General features: G+C 50.2%; 1 protein-coding gene across 1 annotated transcript in view; it reads right to left on the minus strand.

Moving 5' to 3' along the window:
* Positions 1–21,853, minus strand: part of Mroh5 (maestro heat-like repeat family member 5) — a 60,573-nt gene that overhangs the window by 562 nt on the left and 38,158 nt on the right. The window contains exons 20-29 of the mRNA XM_013520004.1: positions 12,449–12,602; positions 10,790–10,974; positions 5,544–5,681; positions 4,963–5,077; positions 4,375–4,518; positions 1,676–1,852; positions 1,073–1,228; positions 500–622; positions 264–366; positions 21–95 (exon numbers count right to left, since the gene is read on the minus strand). Of these exons, the coding sequence (XP_013375458.1) occupies positions 21–95; positions 264–366; positions 500–622; positions 1,073–1,228; positions 1,676–1,852; positions 4,375–4,518; positions 4,963–5,077; positions 5,544–5,681; positions 10,790–10,974; positions 12,449–12,602 (1,370 nt within the window). The remainder of the gene's footprint in view (positions 1–20; positions 96–263; positions 367–499; positions 623–1,072; positions 1,229–1,675; positions 1,853–4,374; positions 4,519–4,962; positions 5,078–5,543; positions 5,682–10,789; positions 10,975–12,448; positions 12,603–21,853) is intronic.

Below are 21,853 nucleotides of genomic sequence, written 5' to 3' on the forward strand. Positions count from 1 at the left end.
GCTGGGGCAGGGCTGCTTACTGTGGAGCAGCAGGTTGATGTCCCCGTTGCTCAGCATCTGGGACGTGGCCTGGGGGAAGTAGCAGATGGTGTAACCTGTGCAAAATGGGGTGCAGCTGGCCAGAGGCTCCCATCTCTTCAGGGGTCCAGGTCACTCCTGCTGTTCCTCAGCCCCGAGCTCCCTCACCCAGTCCTTGCCTTCTTGCTGGTGGGTGGGTCAGGTTAGGCCTGGGGATCTCCAAGCCTGGCCCTCCCTCTACCCACCTATGAAGAGCATTGCCCAGGTCTTCATGTGATGGCGGCCGCTGTGCAGGTACTTGAGGGCCTGTGCCAGGTGGATGCTGAACTCTTGCTGGCTGCGGGTCATCTGGTGAGGGCACAGCCACCTGTCACTGTCTGGGACAGCCTGGAGGGACCACTGATCTCCAGCCATGCTCCCTCCAAAGCCCTCAGACCACACAGCATGCAGCCAGCCTGGCCTCACCACACCCTGACCTCACCAGGTAGGTCCAGAGGAAGTGGCGGGCGCTGACGCTGCGCTCCCAGGCCAGGATGCAGAAGAGGACGTGCCTCGGCTGCCAGTGCAGCAGGGCAGCGCAGCGGTAGAAGGCAAACTTGGCCTGCTGTGGAGACAGCCACAGGAGGGTTACCCATTGCCTGGTGCGTTCATCTATGCCCCACCCCAGGGACCACAGTTCAGGTGAGCCTCTGAGGTAGCCTGCTATGCTGGTGCTCCGGGGGACACCCCTTCCCTACCCAGACGCCCGTGTGCAGTAGTTCTGCACCAGGCAAGTGGAGGATGAGGCAGGGTGAGTTCTGTCCACATTCCAGCAAATTCAAGGAGTGGCCGAGCCCTACCTGTGCCTGGGATGGGGACCCACTAGTGAGCAGAACAGACAGCACAGTCCTGTGCACGTGTGTGTGTGTGTGTGTGTGTGTGTGTGTGTGTGTGAGCGGGGGAGGGACTGTGGTCTGGTGCTGGCCCAGGGAGCCCCTTACTGTGCCACCTGCCTGCCCAGCCCCTTGGCCAAGGTGAGGCCCTGTCATCCTGTCCTGCTGTGGTGGGCACTGACCGTGGTGACGGCTGGGCATTGGTCCTTTAGGTGCAGGAGCAGGGGCACCATGCTGCGGTACACTTGGGTCTGAAGGTCACTGAGCTCCCCACCTGCCATCGAGGTCACCAGGTCCCCAAACAGTGCCATGGCTGCTGCTCGAATCCGGTCCCGCTCCTAAAAGGCGGGTCTCAGACAGGGCCCAGCTCTCGCTTGACTTGGGACCCCAGCCCACTGGGTTCTTTCTGCAGGGTCTTTTAGCTCGGCCTGGGTCTCCCAGCCCAGAGCCAAGCCTCCTCCCTCAGACTAGGACCCCAGGGCAGGGCCAGACCTTCTCCCTCAGACAAGGTTCCCAGGCTGTGTCCCGCATCAAACTCAAAGACATAAAATCAAATCATCTCTTTCATAATGTAAATGAGACCCCATGACAGTCATTGTGGGGCAGTTGCCGGATCTGAGATTGAGGGTCAGAGAGACTGGCTTTGGCGGTATTCAGCTATGAGAAGGAGCCGAGCGCCACCCGGTGGACAATCAGCCAACCCGGTCCACCTGCCGGAAGTTAAGGTCACCTGCAGCCTGAAGTTAAGAGGGAGGCACCCCAGCCCGCCGTATCCCCGCTCATACGTCGTCGAAGAAAGTTTGGATATTGATGGCGACACTGAGGCTCTGGGCGCCTGCGCCCTGCGTGCCCAGGCGATGCAGCACTTCCGACACGGTGCTCATGATGCCCACGACCACTGGCTCATTCTTCTGGAAGAAGCCTTCGAGGAAGTGCGGCAGCTGCGCACGGAGCAGGCTTTCCTGCAGGCAGTAGGGCGGTGGATGGTGGGCCGGGACTTGCTCCTCTGGCCCCTGTGCGCCCACATCCCGACCAGCTGTGCTCCTCCTGCCCCACCTTATGGCTGTGGCTTCTAACGCCTGAGAGCTGGAGATCCCACCCACCTCCACCCAGCAGGAGCCTTCGGCTTTGGACAGGGCTTCTTCTTACTATTCCACCTAGGCTCTTTGAGGAGTTAAAGGAGAGATATGGATGCACAGAGCCCTGGGTACTACTTGGGTTCCAGCTCCTTCCTCCTCCCAGGCCTAGAACACCCCTACCCTTCACCCCATTTCCAGGCTTGCCCTGGGTGGGGTCTGAGCCTGGCCCGGGGCAAAGTTGGTCATGTTGTACACACTGAAGCCACTAGTTCCTCTCATGACTGGGATTTTGTGTGCATCAGGTGGTGGCTCCAGACCTTTTGTGTTGCAAGTGACCATTATGTTCCGTTTCTACACATTTTGCTTTGAACATTCTTTTTGAATTTATTTCCAGCCCGTTCTGTCTGCCCCACTTGTTTGCACTGCATTCCTGAATTCTCAGGTGTGTTGTCTGAAAGCGGAGTGGATGTTTCCTGTCGTTGGCCCCTTGTGTGCAAACGAGGTCGGGGTTTTTAAAAAATAACTTTTAAATAAGTTTGAAGCAGATTTTGCTGGCTTCCTAAACTCTGTTTCACTTAAAAATATTAAGTTCATTTTCACCAAGTGAGTCATATGACAGCATGGCACTCTTTCTGCCTGCCTGTGAGGGAGCTAGTGTGCCAGGGCGGGGTTCCAGCTATGGACAGGACCCGCAGAAGGGAGCTCTAGTGGAAGGGCCAGAAAAGAAGCGGAATGTGTACAATGTGATATGTATTTACTCTGCTCTGGCAGGCTTTCCTGCTTCATCCCGTCTTGGTCAGCCCATCTGTCCCTGCCCCAACAGTCTTCCTTGCCCAGGTGCTCATGGGTCTGCCTGTTCCCTCTGGCCCATACCTCCCTTGGTGGGCAGGGGACTATAACCCCTTTTTCATACCAAGCCCTCCTGGTCTAGCAGGGCCCTTGCCTGCGTTCTCCATTCCCCACATGGCCCCAGTCAGTGCAGGGTATGCAGGATGCACATGGAAACCCTCTATGATCACGTGTCTGGGAGAGCCGCTGGAGAAAGTACAGAGGTAACTGAGTGAATGGATGAATGAATGATGAGGTGAATGACTATAAAAGGAATGAGCAAGTGAAATAATGAAAGAATGAGTCAGATGAAGGACTCTAAGAACAAACGTGTGTGGGTGAATGGATAAATGTGCAGATGGTGGATAGATGGATGGGTGGGTGGGTGGATGGGTAGGTAAATGGATGGTTAGCTGGGCAGATGGGTGAATGGATGTATGATGGATGGGTGGATAGATGGATTGGTGAATGGGTGCTTATATGGATGAACAAGTGCTATCTAGTCTCTGTTTCCCATTATGAAGCTGCCATGAGTCACATGCAATGCATAGGGCTTTGGTGACCCTAATGGAGATCTCCCCCTAACCATGTGGAGACCTATGAGTTAAATGGAATTGGTGTGCTAGGCTGATGGTTAAATGGTTTTAGGAACTCTTTGGAAACTGTCCCTTGTGTGGCCTTCGCATGACCTCATTTTTTCCTGCAAGCCCTGAACATCCATCTATATGTTCACAGCCGTCTTCTCCAACTGCAGCAGAATGTGCCGGACCTCCCTCTGGGATCGTAACACAGCCCCCTGGGTGGATGAAAGGAGGTGAAGGCCTTACCCTTCCTGACTGCCTGGGAACGTCACTGTCCAGCTCAGCATTTTATTATATGGTGTCACCACTGGCTGGGCCCATGCAGGGTGTCAGCGTAAAAGGTGCTGCTGCTGCTTGTGATAGCCAGTGGCTCAAGGGCTGATCATAGCTTGAGGGCTGCCCATGGCCCAGCACTGGTCTCTACGGCTCCCATTTCTACTCCCATTTTATAGACAGAGGCACTGAGACCCAAGGGCTGAAGAAAGTACTGAAAGCCAACTGGAAAGTACTGGCATGGGGACTGTCTGCGTCTTGGCTCCTAACCATGCACGGTGCCTTGGAAACCCACAGAACAGGGTGGCAGGAATTCTGTGGCCTAAACTTGGGACCTCCCCAAGTCAAGTTGCAGGCCTTTCTCCACCAGCTCTTCAATATGGGATGTGGGTTGTTACGGTGATGGGGCATTGTTGGTTGGAATGGAGATGTGTCAATTGCAAGTTGGGGGAACCCGTCCACCAGGTTCTCTGGGGCAGTTCTCTCTGGCAAGGCTTGGCGAGCTGCCTCAGTGGGCACCTGAAGTTTGCAGTAGACTCATCTCCTCCTGGTGTAGAATAGACACTGTCGCTGGGGAAGGGGCATTGCCACCCCTCCCACAGCCTGTCCCTGTCCCTGAGGAGAGATGGCCTGAAGGGTCAGAGCCAGGATCCCACCCAGTGGGCCTTGCCCACCCCAGTGCCTGCCCCAGTGCCTGTAGCCATGGCACCTGCCAGCCCTCACCTTCTCTGGGTGGAAGAGAATGTTTCCGAGGGCCTGTAGGCTGGACACACGCACCTCTGGGCTGGTGTCACAGAGACTTTTTGCCAGCACAGTCCTGGCAGCCTGACTAGGAAGGACCTCCAGCAGAGCAGGGCTGTAGAGGAACTGGGGGCGGGACATACAGGTCAGGTTTGGCATCCTCTCCGGGCATCCACATCTGCACTGTGGGGCTCAGGGCCCAGGGTCTGGGCAGGCACATGGGGACAGGGGCACAAGTGGCCCAGACTCTCCTACTGATGGGGTGGGGGCCAACTGTAGGATTTGACCTGGGTTAAAGGCCTCAGGTTACCTGTTGTCCATCATAGACAAGAGGTCCCCTGCCCCAGCTTGACTCAGAGCCCGCAGCTCCACCACTGGCCACACCCAATATCTTTCTGAGTCTTGCAGTGTTATAGACACAGGCAAGGGACCTGGAGTCCCACTGAGCCAGGACAAGGCTAGCATTAGCATATGGGTCTGCCCAAGCCTACGTCCAGTGTTCCTTCAGGTCTTCAGGAGCCTTTGCAGGGTGAGAGAGACAGGATCCCCAACCCCCAGCCTTGACCCTACCTCCATGAGGATGAGGATCGCCACCTTCCTCTCGCGCTCCTCTCGACTCTGCAGGCTGGGCAGCAGCTGGCTGAGCACGGCCTTAATCTTTCTGCAGTGGTTCTGCACCATGGCCCTAGGGGACAGGGCTGAAGCTGTCATCATTTCCTGAGTCTACCCTCCTGCCAGCACCCGAGCCAGGGGTGTCTGTGGCTAGGAGTGTCCCGATGTGGGTGAGCATGCTGATGTGGTGGGTATACATCTCTGTGAGCATATCCCACTCCCTTTGCACTCCGGTGCCCAATTTGTGCCAGGCCTGGGCTGAGATGGGGGAGGCCAAGAAATAGCACTGATGGCTCTTGTCCCTCAGGAGGTCTCAGACCAGGTGAGGGCTGAGGAGATGCCAGCATCAACAGGATGCACATTCCCCCGTGCTGCTCCAGAGCCACACTTGGGGTCCCCAGAGCCTGCCTGTGAGTGGGACCCTTGGATTCCCAGGTGGCTCTAGAAGACCAGACTCTGTCACTCTGGCTGCTACATGCAGCCCCTGGGGTGGTGGCGGCCTGGGGCAGGTGCTCCTCTCCTACCCCAAACACTGGTACCTGGCAAGGAGGACCACACCCTGCGGGTAGGTGCCAATGGAGGAGAAGTATTCCCAGGCACTCTGCAGCTCCAGGTGGGCAAAGTCGTGCCAGTGCCCTGTGGTGGACAGCAGGCTTTTCAGAGCCTCCAGTGATGTGCTGTGGCCAAACAGAGGAGTCAGGGGCCAGCTAGATCCACAGCGGTCCTCCAGGCCACCCCTGCTCTTGGCAAGGATGCATCTTCCCATATAGAAAGGCGCGCTCGGCTCCTGTCTTTACTGCAGCCATTATCAAGACCTCCGCGGCACCTGCTTGGTCCTGCCTTCTTCATCACAGAAATACTCTAGTGTGGCAGGCTGGAGGTGGGCTGGGGTCCCCCTAGGGAGTGTGTGTGTGTTTGTATGTGTGTATGTGTGTGCGCCAGAGAGAGACAGAGAGAGAGAGACGGAGAGAGGGAGGGAAAGAGAGAGAGAAACCAGCTCTTGGGGAGAGACTCACTCTTGTTTTGGCAAGCTGCGATTGTGAGTGTCCTTAGAGCATCCTGGAGGGGACAGTGACCCTCTGGCTGGGCAATGGGGTGGGACTCAGAGGACATGAGGCACGGTGGAAACTTGAGAGGGTCTGGGACTCTGGGGGTGGCAGAGGATAGGGGAGACCAGGGTGCATGCCCATGCATGAATAAAGAAGAACACCGTATGGGGTGCAGGGTGTACCTGTATGCAGGTGCCTCACCTGAACTTCTCAGGTAACCATCCCTTGTTGCCCTCCTTCACAGAGGAGGAAGCATCCCAGAGAGGTGAGGTGTCCTGTCCAGGCCTCACAGCCTGGTCAAGGGCAGCAGAAACAGTCAAGCCAGGCCTCTGGCTCCAAACTCGCACAGTGACGTCACTGTAACAGGTACAGGGCTGCCCCAGGCACTGACTGCAGTCCCTGAGCACACGTGGACAGTCTGGGAATGCAAGGTGGCCTGGCTCACTGTCTTGTCTCTATTCCTGGCTACTCCTTGCCTGGTCACTGGGAGTATGTCACCTGGGTGGGTAATCACACCCTGGAACGGGACTGTCAGCTTGGACAGCATGTTTCTGAGCAGATTTGCAAAACTGAGTGTCAAAGGATGAAATGCCATTCTGAAAGTCCCTGATGGTGCCAATTCAAATGCCAGCTGGCTTGTCATCTTGCCCCAAGCTGTGTCATTAAAAAGAAGCAGCCTTTTCCAGGTCATTGGTCTCAGCCACAAAGTGATGATGGTTTTCAGGAGACAAGGTCTTGGGGAGGTGGGACATTTTGTTCACTTTGGGAGGCTCTGGAAATTTTGGTTCTGGGGCACCTTGGGCATTGTGATTGCTTGTCCTTCATGACTGGGCTGACCCCATAGTCGCAATGAGACTTCCAGGAAGATGGCTGTCAGCTGACTTGAGCATTCCTGGGAATCCTTGCCTTTGGGGGTCCCTACAACCTACAACCTACAGCCCTCCTCAGACCGGGACCCCTAGCGGCTCCCGAGGACATACATCTCTCATGCTGACTGTGGCAGGACAGTTTGTCCTTCTTCCTGGCCCCAAGGTCAGGCTGTCCTTCAGCCTTTCAACACCCTGGCATCCCAGTGATGCCCACCGCATCCCCAAGGAGCTCCACTTTCCCCAGAGGGGACAAAACCTCAATGGAAAGAGGAAGTGACACCATACGTGTTCCCTGAGCACTGGCCAGACCCAGCCTCACAGCTCCCTAGCCTCACCATCTCCTCTTATCCTGATTTTGCTTGTTTTTATTTGTGGCAAAATGCATTTACACAATTTGCCACTCCAATGATTTTTAAGTGTACAGCTTGGCAGTGTTGAACACATTGACAGTGTTGGGTAACCACAGCCGCCATTCACCCACAGAACTTTCTCAGAATCCTCTGAAGCTGCAATTGACTCTGAATTTCCCGCCCCAGCCCTGGCACCTTCCATTTCTCTGTCTCCATGGGTTTGACTCCCTTAGGGGCCTCACGAATGGAGCCCTATAGCAGTTGTCGTCTTGTGACTGCCTTATTTCACTCAGCAAGCCGCCCTCCAGCTTTGTCCCTGTTGCCTCATGCACCAGGACACCTTCCTTTTTAAGGCTGCGTAGTATCCCCTTGCATGTACAGATCATGTTTTCTTTACTGCTCATCCATGGTGGCACTTGGGCAGTGTCATTTGTTGGCCCCTGTGAGTGGCACATGTGGCTAGAGTTTTCTGGGCTCTATGAATTCCTGCTTTCATTCTTTCAGGTATAAACTCAGGAGTGGAATTATTGCATCATAATACTCAGTATTAAGTATTAGTTTATGTCCCCCCACTGGGGATTGAGCCTGTGGTCTTCATGCTAAGCTACAACCCAGGTGTTTTTTTCTTTCTTATTGTGAGACAGGGTCTCATTAAATTGTTAACTTGCCCAGGTTGGGGTCGAACTTGCAATAGGCATGTGCCAGCAGGCCCAGCTACTTTAAAAAAAAATTTTTTTTTCCTGTCTTTTTGGGACAGGGTCTCACTATGCAATTCAGGCTGGCCTTGAGCTCACTTTGTAGCCCAGGCTGGCCTTGAACTTGCAAGGATCCTCCTGTCTCAGCCTCCCGAGTGCTGGGGTTACAGGTGTGCACCACCACGCCCGGCCTTTGTTTAATTTTTTGAGAAGTTGCCACGTGCCATCTTTCACAGCAGCAGCACCCTTTTCCATTCCCACCCTTTGGCCTCTTGTTTCTCTCCATCCTTGCCAACACTTGTTTTTCTTCCTTCTTTTCTGATCATAACCATCCTAATGTGCTGAAGCTTCTCTTTTTTGTCACAAGCCTTTGTCCCCTTGGTCCAGTGGAGCATAGGGACTCTAAGGAAGCCATGCAGGTGAGGATGGGCATGGGTTTGAAATGGGGAAGGAGGGCCCTTGAGGGAGTTGAGTCTCCCACAGCGATGACAGGGGAGGAATGGAAGTCCTTCCTGGGGCAGGGCACGCAGCAGCAGGAGGAGGACTCAGCTGAGAATGGACCGATGCAGTCTACATCTTCAAAGTGAGGCTGTTTGTCAGTCAGGGAAGCAGTGTGTGGGGGGTAAGTGCACATAGTATAGCCCTGGCCTAAGAGTCATGTGCTGGGCCCGAGGTGGCCCTGCTGAGCAGGTGGCAGGAACTTTAGAGGCCTGTGACCAGTCTCACCTGCCTCATGCCTCACCTGGCTGCCATCCAGTGTCCTGAAGCAACCCCTGCTGCGCCACCCTCACTCAGAGGGCTACTCGGCAGTAGATTCCAGACCCTCTCCCTGCAACACCACCAATCCACCTGGAGCATGAGTCCGGCCCTGGACCATGGTACACTGAGTGACGCCACCTATTCTTAAGGCCCGGAGAGTGACCCTCAGCCTCTCCACTGTCCCTCGCTGCTCACTATCCTTGCTGAAGTGGCTGCTGGTTGGTCCATCTCATGCCTAAGCCCCTTTGGGTGGTCCTGGCCTGGCAGTTTCCCTTTGGGAAAGGGACACCAAGCCCTGTCCCAGCTCCCGGAGGGGATGGCTGCCAGGCTAGGCCAATCAAGCCCCTAATGAACCTGTGGCCAAGCAACTGGTTCAGGGGTGGACATGTGACTAAGTTGGGCCAATCAGAGCCAGGACTGTGCCCAAGATGAGAGTTTCTGGTATTGTGGCTACTGGGGCCACCTCTGCACTAGAGAGAACCTTCTCAGAGGGAGGCCGGTGGGGGAAAGTAGGGCTGAGGGGAAAGAGACAGGTGGATACAGCTTGAGTGCTCCATCCATCCAGGCCTGGCAGAAAGCTACTCAAGGGCCACAAGAGACAGAAAGATAGATGCCCGTGGTGCATGAGGGAGCCCCACGAGAGACATACAGACATCACTAGTGTATGGGTGCCCCAAGAAAGACAAATGCCCTAGTGTACGTGGAAGCCTGGATAGACAGCCCTGAAGGACCCTTCATTCCTGAGGCGCAGGCAGTAAAGCAGGAAAGAGGGCATGGATAGGTGTTAGATGGCCCACGGAAGGGCTGCTATTTATAGAGGGTAGCTGGAGGGGACTGGCTGAGGTGGCCTAGGGGAAAAGGGAGCCTTGGGAGAGGAGCGGGATGAGCAGAGGCAGTTGTTGTAGCTTCCTCCCAAGCCCCCATGCTCCGGGAGGAGAGGGTTTTATTAGCTTGTTATGGGAGATTCATGGATTTTGTATGTTTGATCTGAATAAAAAAGGAACTTTATCTACATTGGAACTCAGAGGCAATATGAGGAGGACTTTTAGTGATGTGCTTTGGGGAGAGCTGTTAAAACTGACAGCTTGCATGAAGCCCATTGTAATGCAAACAGATGAATAGAGGGGCCCCAGTGGTTTTGAGACTTGCTTATTGGATTTCTGGAATTGTGCAGAGGGAAGGTGCAGAGGGAAGCCCAAGGTAGACAGCCCTCCTGTGGCCCAAGGATGGCACGGTCTCTCCCATTCATGCCTGCCCACCCTCGGCAGGCGCAGAGGGATGGGGTGGGGGCCACCAGTAACATTGCACAAAGATGTGCCAAGGCCCCTGAAGTGCCCAAGGGGGATGGGAGCGTGTCTACCTCTGGGGAGTTGGGAGCAAGGGCCAGATGATACTATCTGTAAAATGGGCGAGATGATGCTTATATCTAGAAGTCTTGCAAGGAGGCTAAGAAGTAAGGAGCAGTCACCAGGCACCCTGAGGGGATGAGAAAGTGGGACGCTTGTGTGCCTATAAGGCTCTCCATGCCGGCAGGAGAGCCATGTGGCTGAGGTCGATGTCTGAGGCCCTGGAGGTGGTGAGATGAATGTATCTCCCCTAAGAAACACACTTTAGAAGCTTAACCCAGTACCTATGAATGTGACCTCATATGAAGTCTTTACAGATGTGACTGAGTTCAAAGGAGGCCATTAAGGCAGCCCTATTCTGATGCTTGGTGTCCTTTTAAGAAGGGAATCTTGGACACAGGCGCAGAGGACAATGCCATGTGATAGCAGAGGCAGAGATCAGAGTTATGGAGTTTGAAGCCACAGGTCAGCAAAGATTGCATGGAGCCACCAGAAGCTGGGAGAATAAGGAAGACTTCTCCCCTACGGGCTTCAGAGGAACACTGCCTGAGGACACTTTGATTTGTGTTCTCTGAACTGTGGGACAACACACACTTGCTGTTTAAGCCTCTGGGTGTGTGGTACCTTGTTCTTCAGCTGGATGAAGCTACTTCCTGACTTGCCCTGGGCATTGCTATTGGCTGGCTGGCTAGAAGGACTGAGAGGCCCTGTGCTTACCTCTGGGGGCTGGGCAGCACTGCCTCCTGGGTCTGCTGCCCAGGAAGGGACTTAGCTTTGGGCAGATTCAGTTCCAAGACGTAGTGCACCTGGGTGAGGAGGGCCAGAAGGAGCTGAGGGTAGGCCTCCTGCATGACCTTCTGGAACTCTTGCATGAACTGTAGCTCGTGCAGTGTGTTCATGGCCTGTCAGGAGAGGAGAGAGTGAAGCTTCTAAGCCCTGGGTTCCTGGGCCAGAGGTGCTGAGTCAAAGCCATGTCACACCATGCCCCTCACTCTTTGCTTAGACACTTCCAGGACCAAGTGCAGCATCCACATGATGCCCTTCCCTGTGGTTGGTCCCTGCCAGCTGTGCAGCCTTAGCCTGGCCTGTCTGTGAGCTCACTGGACCCACTGCCCAGGTCACCTTGATGCTCGAGAGCCTGGTGCCCCCGCTTTCCCCACTGTCTGTTGGGATGCCATGTGCCAACGCCCTCAGGTCTTCCCACATGACCCAGCGCCACCTCCTTGACCTCCCTGGACTCTGCCACTGGGTCTCTGCCCTTAGTGACTGTGTGAGGGTCATTGGCTTGGGTTCTGGCCCTGAAAGCAAAGTCCTGTGCTGTGTGGTGACTGTACACAGCAGGGGTTTAAAACATCAGAGTTGGGGACAAACAGCCCTTGAAGGCACTGTCTATGAATGCAACCCCAGGCTCTGAGGCCTGCCATGCCTGAAGGAGCATTTGGTCCAGAATGCTCTGGCTGCGGAGACGGTACTGAACGGGGATGATGAAGGGTGAACAGAGGTGGATGGGGCATGTGGAATGCAGGGATGGCTGCCTTGCTGTGACCTAGCCTCTTGGGTCTGACCCCATACTGCTGTGTGGTCTCCTGATGGATGCTGCTTGACTCTGGTGGCTGCAGCGAAGGGCTGGGGTGGACTGGGCTGATGAGCACCAGGCATGAGGTGGGGCAAGTGTCTCCCTCCTGCTGCCATGTGTGGTGGTCAGTAATCCCTGACCCAGGCAATTGCCTGTCTGGGTGAGGAAGGGGAGTTGTCTGCTCTGGGCTGCAGCTCTGCCTTGGTGGCATCCTACCGGGGTTGGAGGAACAGGAGGTTTCCTCACTGGAGTCCAGCCATAGGGGACAAAAAAAGACTGCCTTAGGATATGAATGCCCTGCTCCTGGTGGTGCAAGCTTCCCCTGGGCTTAGGGGCTTAGGGGCAAGCTGGAAGGGATTTCCACAGGAAGGGGCGCGGTTGGAGGCAACCTCTAAGAGTTCTCTAGAATCCATTGCTCCCCAGAGCCTTAATCAGGCTTGGTGGACCTCAGAGTCTCCATGCCCTTTCCTCTGGTTGAGCTCTGCCCTCGGCCTTGTCTCTCTGAAGCCATCCTGCACAGTGAGTGGCAGGCCAGGTACACACTGAAGATCCAAGCCCCTTTTCCACTTGCAGGGACATTGCTGCCCTGACTCACAGAGGCCTAGAACCCTGGGCTGGGAAGTGCGGAGCTGGGCCTGCAGCTGGAGCTGTGGGTCAGTCCCTGGGCTGGAGGCCTGAGACCCTTGTCTTCTTGGCCAGGGATGGGCTGCCCTTCTGTGGTCTTGAAGTGGTGTTCTCCCTTCCCACAGCCTGGACACTGAAGGGCACCCAAGAAGCCAGGGTTGGGGGGACAGACTCACGGCCAGTGAGTGCAGGTAGGTCTTCTCCTTTGAGTGGAGACTGCCATCGCTGGTGAACAGAGGACGCTCCTGCAGCCAGGCCAGCAGCACAGCCAGCACTAGACGGCTGATGGAGTACTCAGCCCCCAGGGCCTTCCAGAGGCGTAAGGCATGGCTGTGGGCAGAGAGAGGCCATCAGGGCTCTGTTGTGACCAGGGTCTGGCTTTAGGAGCAATGCCCAGGGAGAGCGGGGCTGGCCCTGATTCAGGCACAGAGTTTTGCCATTGATGTGGTGACCTCTTGCCCATTTGGCAGATGGGATCACCGAGGTCTGGAGACAGAAGGCTGACCCTGATCAAGATCTTGTCCGGGAGCAGAAGCCTGGCATGGCAGGCAGTCCTCTGGCCTTTCTACCTGGCCTGAGGGTGATGCCCTGTAAGCCTGGGGTAATAGAGGCATCATCAGGGCTGCCGTAAGACATCAGTGACTGCAGTGACTCTCTATTTCCTGTCCTTGATAGTTTTCAGGCCTGTGTTGGATGAAGGGGCTCCATGGGCAGCATGGGGAGGGTTATAACAGGATGATGGTGAAAGAGTCCCACCCCAAGCATTAAGACAGACCCAGTGCCCTGAAGTTCCTGGGAAGGCCACCACAGTCCTAGCTGGCCGCCCCTGGATGGGCACACAGCTCCTAGGACTCCAGCAGCTGTAAGTATGGTCACTGCCTGGAAGGAGTGGGACCTCTGAAGTGAGAGGGTCTTGGCTCACGTTCCTGGTCCACCCTTCACTGTTTGTGAGACCATGTACAAGTCACTTAGCCCCTCTGGGCCTCAGTGTGTGTAGAGTAACAACTGGCTCACAGGGCTGGAGTGGTGGGGGGATCCTTGCTCAAACTGAGTGCCTGGGGAGGCATATGTTTCTATTCTGCCCTGTGGGGGCTTCTGTCCCTCACTTTGCCCATTTGTGTTGAGTGGCGTCTGGCCTGCATGTCCCAGGGGACCGAGTCAGGGCTAAATCAGAAAAGTCCCTGGCCTCTTGGGTGAGGATGGCCGGAGAGGGCCACTCAGAGGCCCAGGGACAGACAACCCAGGATAATTGCACGTCTGTGTGGTCATGGACAGAACAGGAGGCTGGTGTCATGAGGTGGAGGGATGAGGAGCAGGAGAGGACAGAAGTCTTGACCTTGTTGGCCACGGCGTAGGTTTTAGTGTTGACTGTTAGATGGGTTGTTGGAGGGGTCTGATTAAGGAGCGTCATGACTCTTTGTGGTGATCGGTTCAATGTTCTTCCTGTGGCAGCTGGGTGAGTATGTGCGGGACACCCTGGGTGGGAGCTGCTGATTTCCTGGAGTTGGGTGGGTGGTGATGTTGGGAAGGGTTTCCTAGGAGTTTGGAAGTGATATTGGGAGGGAGTCAGGGTGACTTTAGAACCATGCATGGCTAGGTATGCCTGGGGACTGTGGGAGGTGTGGGTGCTAGAGGGTTGGAAGTGGCCTGGGAATGTATGTATAGTGAGGGTGAGACCTGGAGTTGTCCCTGTGACAGAGGTGTGGCCTGGGGCTGCTCTGTGTGAAGTGCTGGTAGACATTCACAGGCTATCAGCTGGTACATGGGGCTTAGGGGGTTTGGGCTAGATGTGAACACTGTATGGTATCAGCACTTGGAGCTTTAAAGCCCCGGAATGGATGTGACCCCCATGGAAATGAGTAGAGCTGATGATGAAGTCCAAGGGTTACCCTGCTGGCCCAGAGCTAAGAAACCAGAGAGGTGAGGGAGCCAGTAGAGGAAAGGGTGCAGGAATGGATAGGTGGTGTGAGCCAGGAGCCTGTGCTCCTGGGGTCAGGGGGAGTAGCGGGTGCTCGCCAATCCAGCTCTGCTGACAGGTCACATGAGGGGGGACCGAACATCAGACTTGGCAATGTGAAGTTCCTGGTGACCTTGACAAGAAGAGTTTCATTGCTACGGCGGTGGAGAACGTCTGACCTGGGCACGTTTAAGAGGTACGGGAGCCAAAACCCAGCAACAAAGGGACAAAGAAGCCAGCTCAGAAAGGAACAAAGGGCTTCAACAGGCATTTTTCCAAAAAAGACCACAAGTGGCTGAGAGGCACGTGGAAAGATGCTCAGCACCATCAGTCATCTGGGAGGCGTGAATTGAAACTACAACGTGTCACTTCACACCTACTAGGATGGCCACAGTCCAACAAATGACAGCTAGCAAGTGCTGGTGAGGCTGTGGAGAAGCCGAAATGCCTGGATGCTGCTGGTGGGGACAGGAGGGGGCAGTGGCTGTGGAAAACTGCATCACAGGTCCTCAGGAAGAAGAACACAGCATTGTCACAGAGCCCAGCAATCTCACATTCAGCATTTTGTACCCAAAATGATTGAAGGGACTTCACCACACACTATGGTCCTTTAGTTTCTTCAGGGATTGGTTTCAGGACCTCTCTCAGGTATTAAAATTCTAGGATGCTCATGTCCCTTACATAAAATGGCACAGTGCATGTATATAACCTCGACACATCTTCCTGTGTGTGTATTTTGCTCTGAGATTATGTAGAATACCCCAGTACAATGTCGGTGCTATGTAAAAAGCTGCTATTTGGTGTTGTGTAAGGATTAATGACAGGAAAAAAGTCTGAATATTTGGCACACAGTACTTTTGGAATAGTTTGAGTCCCAGGATGTGGAATGTGTAGATCCAAAGACTGATGTGTACACACCAATATTGATGGCAGCATTACTTACAATGGCCCAAAGGTGGAAATCACCCAGGTGTCCATGAGCAGATGAACAAACAAAGTGTGATGTGTGCACATAAGACAATGTTATTCAGCCAGAAAAGTGGAAATTCTGGTACATGCATCAGCATGGATGAACCTTAAAGCAGTGCCGAGGGAAAGAATACAGATCCCCAAAGGAAAACAGCATATGATTGTGCTGTGTGAAACATCTAGGCAAATTCATGAAGACAGACAGTGATAAGAGGTTCCCAGGGGCGGGAGGGATGGAGAGTTATGGACATGGGCCCAGTGTGTGTGCTGCCAGCTGCACAGGGGGTGGGTGGCTCTTGGGAGTCAGTGTTTGGTGACTACCGTTTCCCTTTAGAGTGATGAGAAAGTCTTGGAATTAGTGCTGACAGTTGTGTGACATTGTAAATATAATTAATGCCATGGAATTGTGCCCTGAAGTGTGGTTGAAATGACAAATTTTCACCATAATTTAAAGAATTAATAAGGTCATATACCCAAATCATCAAATTATACACTTTAAATGGGTGAATTATATAGAATGTAAATAATATCGTTTTTTCAGTACTGGAGATTGAACTCAGGGTATCATACATGCCAGATAAGTTTTTTACTACTGAGCTATACCCCAGGTTGAAGATGTATCCTAATGGATCTATTTCAAAAGGGAATGTGAGGGCTTCTATCTTCCAGTAATGGTGTACTTAGTCGCTCAAATCAGCTCCTCATCTGAGAACAAATCAAAAGGCTGGAGAAAGTATAAACAAGGATTGTAAAGGCATTAGTGATGACAGGACTGTAAGAAATACCTGGCCAGCGTGTGGGGCTTGTAAGGATCCCAGGGGATGGGAAGCACAAAGCTGCTGATGTCCTCAGGGAGGACAGCAGTTCAGGAAAGGGACAGAAGACAAAGGGACAGAGACAGAGGCTAAGAGACCAATTAGTCTAACAGCAGACTTCGCACCACTCACAAGTAGCTGAACTAGATATAGAGAAATCCAGGTGTGTTTCATCCAGATTTCAACTGACTGGGGTCATTCAGGGAACCTCCAGTCCTGGGTTTGATTGACAGTGGCCTTAAATGGTCATGCCCTTAGGCATTCAACAGGGGTAAATAAAAATCCCCTGGAGGATTTGTGAGAAAAATACCTTCATTGTAAGCCTTGAATTATTCTTATAATTTTGTTTGAAAAATGATGCCTAGCATGTAGCTAAAGATAAACGGACTCATGAAGAAGCCAACTCTGCTGGTGACATATAGCAAGAACAATCAATAAAATAAACCTGACAGAGCTCAAATGTGAGAATGATCAGACACAGACTATAAGGACATGCTGGAGAATGTCTTCATGAAATAGAAATCTATATGTGATAGAGCTGATTAGAAAAGGAGCCTGAGATTTTAGGAAAAAAAATCAAATCTAAAACTAAAAATTTAATAAAGGAGTTTAACGTCAGAGTACACATGATTGAAGGAGAGCTAGGGAACAGAACAATAACAAATTCTGCATCAAACCAGAAAAAAAAAAAACAAACAAGTATATTGTCTAAACAAAAGAGCAACAAACTGGCAGCTGGCTTTTAAACTATAAAATGACCAAAATGACCTTGTTATACTGCAGGAGAATACATTAGCCCATCTAATCCACAGGGTGTCTGTCCCAAGACCCTCACTGGATGCCTGAAACCACAAATAGTACTCAACCTCAAAGAGACTATGTTTTTTCTGTATTTGTACATATGGCCTGTAAAGTTTAATTTATGAATTAGACACAGTATGAGATGAGCAACAATAATAAGAACATAGAACAATTACATCAGTATAATTTGTAAATGTGGTCACTTTCTCAAAATTCCTTACTGTCTTTCACTCACTCTTCCTGTGATGGCATGAGAGACAGAGGGTATAATGTCTACACACTCAGATGACGTAAGGTGAATGATGTGGATGTTGTGATGCGGTGTTAGGCTCCTATATAAGGGTCACCCAAACACAAACTGTAGTGCTGCTGCAGTCCATCTGATAACTGAGCTTGCTACAGAGTGACTAACAGACAGACAGTGTATACAGTATAAATAAAGTAGACAGAGGGAGGTTCATATCCTGGCCAGACAGACAGTATGAGATTTTACCAGGCTACTCAGAACAGTGCCCAATTCATAACATAATTGTTTATTCCTGGGATTTTTCCATTTATTATTTTTGGACCGTGGTTGACTGTGGGTAACTGATGCTGCAGGTGAGAGGGGACCGCTGTGTTGGCCAACTCGGAAATCTGTACTTCGTGAAATGACTTTCAAGACTAAGGTAAGCTAAGGACACTTCAGACAGAAACTGAGAGCATTTGCTAATGATAGACCTAAAGTGAAGGATATTTTAAAGGATGTGCTTCAGGCTGGAGGCAGATGGTCTTGGCTGGGAGGCTGGAGTTTCATAAAAGGATGAGGAGCAGAGAGAGTAGTAAAATGTGCACAAGTCTAAATGAATTTGACTTGGGAGATTTCAGATAGCATGGAATTAAAATAAGCAACACAAGCATTAAAATGGGGAGTATGTTCAGTGATTTGAGGATTTTGCAGCTTCTGTTTTTGTCTGGAAAGAAAGCAAAGAGGGTAAATTTAATCCTGAACATATTGATAGTTATATTACATGTAAATGGGTAAGTGCTCCAATCAAAGACAGAGATTGTCTGGCTATAAAAGACCCGGCTAAATGTTGTTTACAAGGAACAACTCTGAAGCAAAAGAATGTAGAAACATTCAAAGAAAAAGCAAGGGAAGAGGCACATGATACAACACCAACAAGAGAAACCGTGTGGTGAGGTAAGCACTGGAATAGATTTCATACAAGACAATGTGGACTCTGAAAAACTGATTTACTAGTAGCCAAATGGAAACATCTCCGAAGAATACATCAACATGATTCCCATTATATGACAATACAAAATGGTAATTCATCTGAACTTACAAAAACAGCAAAATATATTGAATAATGTATTTAGGTGCAATAAAACTATATGCAAAAGAACAATGGTGTCCCATCCATGTGTTTACTAGATGACTAAAAATAATCACTAAGATAAGTAAATACCTAAGTTAAATTTACTAATGTAAATAAATACTAAGTTATTATCTACTCACTTAGAAAATACCTGTTATTGCCCATGAATGAACTAGTGATGGAAGTGTTTCGTAAACCAACGATTTTGTCTAATCTAATTTTACTCAATTGAGCTCTAATCAAATAAAAACAGTAGTTGAAGTGGGAAAGAGAAGAAAGGAAATTTGGCAACCCAATTTTAAGAGTTATGTGAAATGCAACAGACCAAGAGCAGCCGAGACAAACTTGAGGCAGACAGAGACCTCGTAATATCAGGCAAGGAGAATTATCACAAAGGTATAGGAGTTAGAACCTTGGACATTGCCTTTGAGCTGGACCAGAAGATCAGTGTGAAAGCAATTACAGCTCCCCAAAGCCCCCCAGATTTGGCACTTGATTTGTGAGGGATGCTGAGGAAAGCCCAGGGCTTTCAATCCAAGATGTTGAGATGATTCAATGAAAATGGAACCCTTCCTTGCGTCACACATGAAAATCACTTGCAGGTGAGCCAAGGAGCTAACTATGTGAGGCCGACAGGTGAACTTTTATGAAACAATTGTGAGAATGATGTAAGCCACCGCCCTGTTCATGAGAAGAGACACTGAAGGAGTGAAAAAGCAGGCTTCCATGCAGAAAAAGACATTTTTAAATGTCAGAATCAAGAAAGGATCTAAATGCAGATTGTTTTAGAGGATTCCTAGACATCTATAGGGAAAGAGGGGACAATATGACAGAAAGGTGTGTAGGACACTTGCATGAGCAGATCACTAAAGGAGGAGCCCAAATGCTCCAAAAGAAAGGACAAGGTGTTCATTTAATCATGGAAGTGAAAATAAATACCACTGTATGATGAATAGCACCTCCTAGATTGGCTAAAATTCTGATGATTTGCTAAAATATTGATGTTAAGTGTTAGTGAAGACATGGATCAACAGGAACTCTTAAAAAAGAGAAGGGTATTGCCAGGAGTGTGAATCAGTGCAAGCACTTTGGAAGACATCTTGCACGCCCTCTGACAGTGGTAGGTTTGCCTGGCTTTACCACTCAGTGACAGCAGACCCTTCTGCACTTGATCCTAACACTGTGGAAACTGAGCACTCATGTGCACCAGCAAAAATGTGTCAGGCATTTCCTTCAGCCAGGGTCCCAAATGGGAAATCACCCAATTGTCCACCTGCGGGAGGAAGGATGACCAACCAGCATTTGTAGAATGGAATACCAGGTGGCACCAGAAATCGATCAACTACAACTTGCTAGGATGAATCTTAAACACATAGTGTTGGAGGTAAAAAGCCACACAAAAAGAACATTGGGAAAGACATATTGTATGGGTCTGTTCATAGGTTTGGGACATGTTCCATTGTTATGTATTTCTAAGAGAGAAAGATTACCCAAAAAGGGAGCCCAAGAGGAGACTCCTGCACAGAGCTGCATGTGATTCAAACAAGCAAACCCACCTATGTCCTGCAGAAAGAAAAGATGAGAACAATCCTATGCCTGGGGTGGAAGAGCAGCTGAGAATCCAAATCACTAAACCTGTTTTGACATCCAGATTCATATCACTAAAGTAGCCCAAGAAACCTCATGCAGAGACTTAAAATTTTTTTTTCACTATTAGGGATTGAACCCAGGACACTGAGCTATATCCACAGACTTATTTTTATTTTTAATTTTGAGACAGAATCTTGCTAAGTCGTTAAATTGCCCAGGCTAGCTTGAACTTGCAATCTCCCAGAGACTTAGGGCTACAGGCATGTGCCACTGCACCCAGCTCAAGCAAGACTTAAATTTATAGTAGTCTCAAGGTCACAAGGTTCAAGTGACTGGCGGAAACAGATATAAATCTAGCTCTAAGGCGCTGTCTCTGTGAAATGTACTCTGATTTCATAAATGTTAACATGTGACAAATGTGCTTAGAATTGAGAAATAAGATATAAATTCCAATGTAAGCAAAATGGAACTATAAACTGGTGGGTAGTTGCAGACAATTCCTGCTTTTTTGGGTCTCTGCTTCCCAAAACTTTCTTGAGAAACAACACTGAACAAGAAGAGAAAATTAAAGCTGCATGGAACCGACCTCAGTGTAGATACAGAGAAAGCCCAAACCTCAAAATTATTAAAAATAAAAATGCCAGCCTCTATGTGCAGGCTCTTCTCTCCCCCAAGCCAAGGCAGATTGAAATAAACTGTGGGGAAAAGAGAAGACAGAGCAAGCAACAGTGCTCAAAGGTGAACTAAGCCACCTTTGGGAAGACTGATCCACCCTGAGTCTTAAAATACTTAAAAAAAAAAAAAAGTCCAGGGAGGTCACAGCACCAATCACAGAAAAGGGCAGTCTTGAAAATGCATAGCTTTTGGGAGAAAAAAATTAAATAGAAAAGAAAAAAAGTATCTTTTGGAAATCAGGGGATTGTTGAAAGGGAAAGAAGAAAAGGGAAATATTAGGGCCCTGCACAGGAAAGAGAGCCAAAAGAATTGGAGGATGTATAACATTTGCTGACCACCAACACAAAGTCTGTTAAATTAATCTGGTCTTTGTTGTGCTGACAGAAGAGGGTGCCATTGAACTCAAAATCCCATGAAACACTTCAACAGTACAAATATAAGTGGGAACAGAATCAACTGATCCATAGTTACTGCAAAAAGTCAGAAAACAGAAATCAAAACCCATACAATGCAAATTCCATTTGAAGAACAATCAGGATTCAGAAGACACTGCTAAGACAACAGTTCTTCCAAATATAGTTCACTATACTCAAACAAGCATTTAAAGATATGAAAACCACTCTAGTTATAATTTCAAAAAAAGGACAAAAAAACTCCTCAGTGAGAACTGAGAAGAGTTGACTGAATTCAAGAAAGAAATGAAAAAAGTATCTCAAAACTGAGAAATAATTAGAAGGTGATTAAGAGCAATAATACTGTAATGGAGGGGCTGGGAATTTATCTCAGTGGCACAGCACCTGCCTGGCAAGCATAAGGTTGTGAGTTCGATTCCTGGTACCAGAAAAAAAACAAAAAAAATACTGTAATGGAAATTTAATAAGGCATATTTAGGAAAGGAGGGAAAACAAGCAAGGGGATGACAGTGAATTTAGGAGAGAAGTGAAAAATGTTAGAGAGAAATTAGGACTGCAAGACAGAGGAGGAAGGGTGGCATCTGTACAACTGGAGTCCCCAAGGAAGAAGAGAGCAACATTTAAAGCTATAAGCCAGAAAACTTTCCAGCTAGAATGACAAAAAGCCCTAACTCACATAATCAAAGGATACACAAGGTATCCTGGAAACATTAGCCCAGAATGATAAACTCTGAGACATTTCCTAGTAAGATAATTAGATTTCAAAGATAAAGAAAAAATCCTAAATTTCACCACACAAAAAGACCAACAAACTTACAAAAGCAAGAAATTGTCATCAACTTAAGGAAAAAAAATCCAAATAAACAATGCAAGGTAACAGTGGAACAGCATTGCAAAAGCACTTCATAACAGCAGAGGTGAGCCAAGGCTGTCCTTCAGTGGAGAACCTCAAACAGAGACACACTTGAGGTGCTCTGGAGCACAGAGCCCTCCCTGAAGT

This window comes from Chinchilla lanigera, unplaced genomic scaffold (genome assembly GCF_000276665.1).
Source record: "Chinchilla lanigera isolate Chin_1 unplaced genomic scaffold, ChiLan1.0 scaffold00053, whole genome shotgun sequence".
NCBI lineage: Eukaryota > Metazoa > Chordata > Mammalia > Rodentia > Chinchillidae > Chinchilla > Chinchilla lanigera.